This window comes from Pteropus vampyrus, unplaced genomic scaffold (assembly GCF_000151845.1).
Source record: "Pteropus vampyrus isolate Shadow unplaced genomic scaffold, Pvam_2.0 Scaffold877, whole genome shotgun sequence".
NCBI lineage: Eukaryota > Metazoa > Chordata > Mammalia > Chiroptera > Pteropodidae > Pteropus > Pteropus vampyrus.
In genome coordinates this window covers 33716-38428 of record NW_011889658.1, presented here as the reverse complement: position 1 = coordinate 38428, position 4713 = coordinate 33716, and the positions used below count along the sequence as shown (strand labels likewise).

Sequence of the window (4713 nt, the reverse complement as noted above, 5' to 3'; positions counted from 1 at the left end):
TAATGAGCGGGAGAGTCTGCATTCAACTTGTCCTATGTTCCTGGTTTTCTGGTTTTTTAGTTGTCATCGTGCTGCATATAATGACCCTCCAGCTGACTTTCTGCGCATCCAACGTCATCAATCATTATTGCTGTGACTATTCTGTACTGTTGCATTTATCCTGTTCAGACACACGAGTGATAGAACTGATCGAGTTTGTCCTTGCTGTGGTTACCCTCATCTTCACCTTGATGCTAGTGATTCTTTCCTATACATACATCATCAGAACAATTCTGAGAATCCCCTCTGTTCAACAAAGAAAAAAAGCTTTTTCAACATGTTCTTCTCACATGATTGTGGTCTCACTTTCTTATGGAAGCTGTATCTTTATGTATACAAATCCCTCTGTAAAAGATGCAGCAACTTTTAATAAGAGAGTGGCTGTTTTAAATACCTCAGTTGCCCCTCTGTTGAACCCTTTCATCTATACCCTAAGGAACAAACAAGTGAAAATAGCGTTCAAAGATATGGTCACCAAGATAGCAGTTTTTTTAAAAAAGTGAAACTACCAGAGGTTCATTATTAAAATAAATAAATGTTTGGAAGACCGTAGATGTACATTATTGTAATTTGAAAATATTTTCTATATGATATCACTAATATTCTTATATTAACATTGAAACAGTAAAACTACTTATTAATTAGGCTGATTTTATCATCACTTTATTGTTCTTAAAATTGTACAGATCTGTGTGTGTGTGTGTGTGTGTGTGTGTGTGTGTGTGTGTGTGTGTGTGCTCTAACACTTCCATGCTGTTTTTCATGCATTTGTACCTCACTTATAAAGAAAAGATTTTAGCGGATGTCAGGATTGGCAATTTGAAATCTAAAGTCTGTTTTTTACTAATGAACTGTTGTTTTCATCAATTGCCATATGGTTTTAATCTCTACACTTATAACTGGAAAATTAAATACATACACTGAAGAAATTTATTTTAACTTGTTAATAATAGCTTAAACAATATATAGTGAATTGTTATAAAGTTGATTATTTTCAAATTATAATATTGAGATTTAAACTTAGACTTTCCACACAATGATCACTTAATGAGAACCTAGGCATACTCAGTGTTTGAGGAAAGTAAGTTCTAAAGAAGAGAATATCAATATGTTCATTGATGGTAAAATGCTTAATGATGATGTATACACAAATCCATGAAAAAGGTAAAGAGATGATTCAAATTTAAGCTAATTAGAAACACGTTCTCACAGCAAATTTCCTATATTTAGTGTTATGCTTAGTCATTGTACTGGTTCTCATTTGCAAGAATATGAAATAAAACTATATTAACATTATCCATGGTGTTAATGACTTTATAGCCTTAAAGCATATACCTTCTAAATTCATGTTAGTCTTTAAATGTTTATAATCTGATATCCTTAGGCAGAATCTCCATCACAAGTAAAAGCTGACATTTTCTGAACTTTTCTAGTTCATATTAATTTTTCAGAATGCATAGATCAGATTCACAATAGGGGTAATTTTAAAATTTTAAGAGGCTATGGATATTTCTACTCCAAATCTCTTTAATATGCAGATGAGAAAAACTGAGTCCTAAAGTTAACAAACTTTAACTAAAATGTATAGTCAATTAGTGCCAAATTTGTACACTTAAATTCTTTACTCACTCATCTAATAGTGGAGAATCTATTAAGTAGCAGAGATACTAAAAGAATACCTTGGGAATTAATGTCAGTTCCCGTACACTTACCATATTTACATCAAAACCCACCTCAATACCTAACACATAGTTGATGTTAACAACTGAATTAGTTTGTTATTTTGTTAGTTATTTAGATCAACAGGTAACTGGCTCATTAGTTCACTCATTTATTTGTTTATTGTTTTAAACATTCATAGATTAATCATAGTCATCCGGAACATTATCTCACCCTATGGTGGTTGCTTAATTTCAGAAACAGATTAAAGAATGATATACAGCTAGACATCTTTCTGACAGAGATAATTTCTTTTAAAACATGCAAATACACACAATCTGAAAAGCCAATTCGGAGTAGTCTGTTAAAACTCAACACATTTTTTTCTGAAAGAAAACTGGTAACTAATAAAAATTGCAGAAAAGATGACTTAGCATAGCATTCTATCAATTTGAAATCTCTTTTAGCCAGACATTCTCAGTCTACAAAGCAGTAATAAGTGCTATTTAAAATTACATGCATGTTACATTTAAAATTCCATGTTATTCAGGAAAAAACTTAAAAATATTGATTAGAGGTTTAATCTTAAGTATCTCATATTTGAGTCTTTGAAAATCAGCAATGTATGTGGAGTGAATGTTGTTGTTTGCAAGATTTTTTTTTTGTTTAATCTTTAATCGTCAAGTTGTTCAAATCATATATTTCCTGAGATTTCATGAAGCAGTTACCAAACTGATGTGTCTTGGTGAAGGAAGCATCTCTTACATTTTTTAAAGCAGTATACAAAACTTTAGTTTGTGGAATTGCTTTGCAAAGCTATATCATTAATATGAATCAAATATTTAAGTCCAGTAGCTGAAGAGAAGAAAAGCCTATTTTTCACTCAGTTCCTCTTGCAGAGTAGAAAAAAATAATAACTGGGTGAAAACATCACCACACACAGTATCCTTTACTAGGAGACGTAGTAAAAAAATTATTTTGCTCCCAACTAACCTCAGTTGAAAGTGAGTGCTTATAAAGTATCACAAATATCAAGTATAGTGAATTTAGGAAACTTGCAGAACTAAGGAAATTGTTGTTATTGTCAAACTTTGATAATTTTATTATTAAAATTTTAATCTTATGCATTAATAGTTCGATTTGATAGCATTTTAAATTTATTTTTATATTTCAGAGCTTTTTTCCTAAGGTAGTGACATTTGCCTTTAAAAAAACAATGATTTTATACTTAGGTATGTGTCAGCAATAAAAATGACATGTAAATGAGAAGAGTCTTGTTAGCAGTATAAAGCTATGGCCATATCTGTGCAGCTTCAAAAATGTCGTTTAGATTATCTTTATATAAGTAAAACATGCTTTCTTCCCTTACAAAAGACTGTTATTATTTTAACATTTCTTATTGTCATCAAAATTCATACCCCCTAAGTTGTAGCAGTGACATTGTCGGATATTGGATGAGTGAATCTGTCCTTTGTCAAAGTTGGGTCTTGGGCAATTAATCTTAACTTCTTTCATGAAATTTCAGAATTTATGGTGTCCATTAACACTTAAAAGTTTCCCAGTGAATCCAGGTTTAAAATATTAACAATTCAAATAAAATATTAAAATTCATAAAAATAATCTTCTAGTTAGGAAGAGGAGGTAAATGTAACACATTTCATGAATAAGTCAATAAAGGAGAATTGTAGCATTTCTCAACCAACAATATTCTATCAACCGACAAATATTTAAAATCTTTGCCTATAAAACAGCATCACAGCTAAGGCTTTAAAACTTGACCTGAGATTTGAAACAGTACTCATAAGGTGAGGAAGAATTTGCACACTTGAGTCTGAATAGTTTAATGCTAGATTAAAAAAGGTCTTCAGAGGAATACAATAGAAACAATATTCGATATGATATAATATTGACATGCAGGGTACAACATGAAATTACCAATGTACAAAACCAAGGAGAATATGACTCCTAATCAAAGGAAAAGAAAATTGGCAGACACCAACCCTGATATGGCTACAATGTTATATTTAACAGTAAAGAATTTAAAGGGATGAATATAACTGTGTTCAATGAATGAATAAAAATATAGAAAACTTCATTAGAAAAAATAGAAAGTATGAAAAGTAACAACAGAAAAAATTCATGATAGAAAATATTCGAAACAATAAAAAAAGACCTGAAAGAAATCACTTAGTGGGCATCAAAGCAAATGGAGATGATAGAGAAAAGAGTCAGGGAAAACCTTGACTTTGGAAAAATCTGATAACATTTGGGTGTGAGGTAGGCTGAATAATAGCTCCCAAAGATATTCACATTCTAATTCCCGAAACCTGGAACCTTATATGGTAAAAGGGAGTTTGCAGATGTGCTTAAGTTACCTTGAGATGGGGAGATTATCCTGGATTATCTGATTGGACCTTAAGTGTGATCACAAGTGCCCTCAAAAGAAGGAAGCAAAAGGAGATTTGAGTACATGGAAGCAGGACATGTGACAGGGGAAGCAAGAGGTTGGTGCAATATGAGGAAGGGGTCACAAGCCAAGGAATATAGGTATCTTCCAGAAGCCAGAAAAGGTTAGGGAAAAATTCTCCCCCTGAACCTCAAGAGGATCCACACCTGCCTATATCTTGGCTTTAGCCCAGTGAAACGTATTCAGATTTTTGGCCTCTAGAACGATAAAAGAATAAATTTGGATTGTTATATGACACTAAGCCTGTGGCAATTTGTTACAGCAGTAATAGTAATAACTAGAATAACTAGATCTCAAAATCATTATCTGATGTGAAAAAAATCCAGACACAAAGGACTAGATACTATATAATTATCTACATATGAGATTTCTAGAAAATGCAAAATATTTCATAAAGGTCAAAAGCAGGGAAATAAATGGTTTTATAGAGTCAGGGGCAAGGGGAGGGCAGTAGGAAAATACTGAAGATGATAGAAAAGTTCTGCATTAGGATTGTGGTGGTGTTTTCATGGGTATACATGTTGAAAACTCACTGAACTATATGTTTT

General features: G+C 31.9%; 1 protein-coding gene across 1 annotated transcript; it reads left to right on the top strand.

The window, feature by feature from the left end:
• Positions 1 to 2: 2 nt before the first annotated feature.
• LOC111734222 (olfactory receptor 6C4-like) lies at positions 3 to 542 on the top strand. Its single transcript, XM_023526449.1, has one exon. The coding sequence runs from the start codon at positions 3 to 5 to the stop codon at positions 540 to 542; it is 540 nt and encodes a 179-aa protein (XP_023382217.1).
• The last annotated feature ends 4171 nt before the right edge of the window (positions 543 to 4713 follow it).

What these genes read in the sequence shown, in the direction of transcription:
- LOC111734222 (XM_023526449.1), top strand. Translation starts at nt 3, where the DNA reads ATGAGCGGGAGAGTCTGCATTCAACTTGTCCTATGTTCCTGGTTTTCT.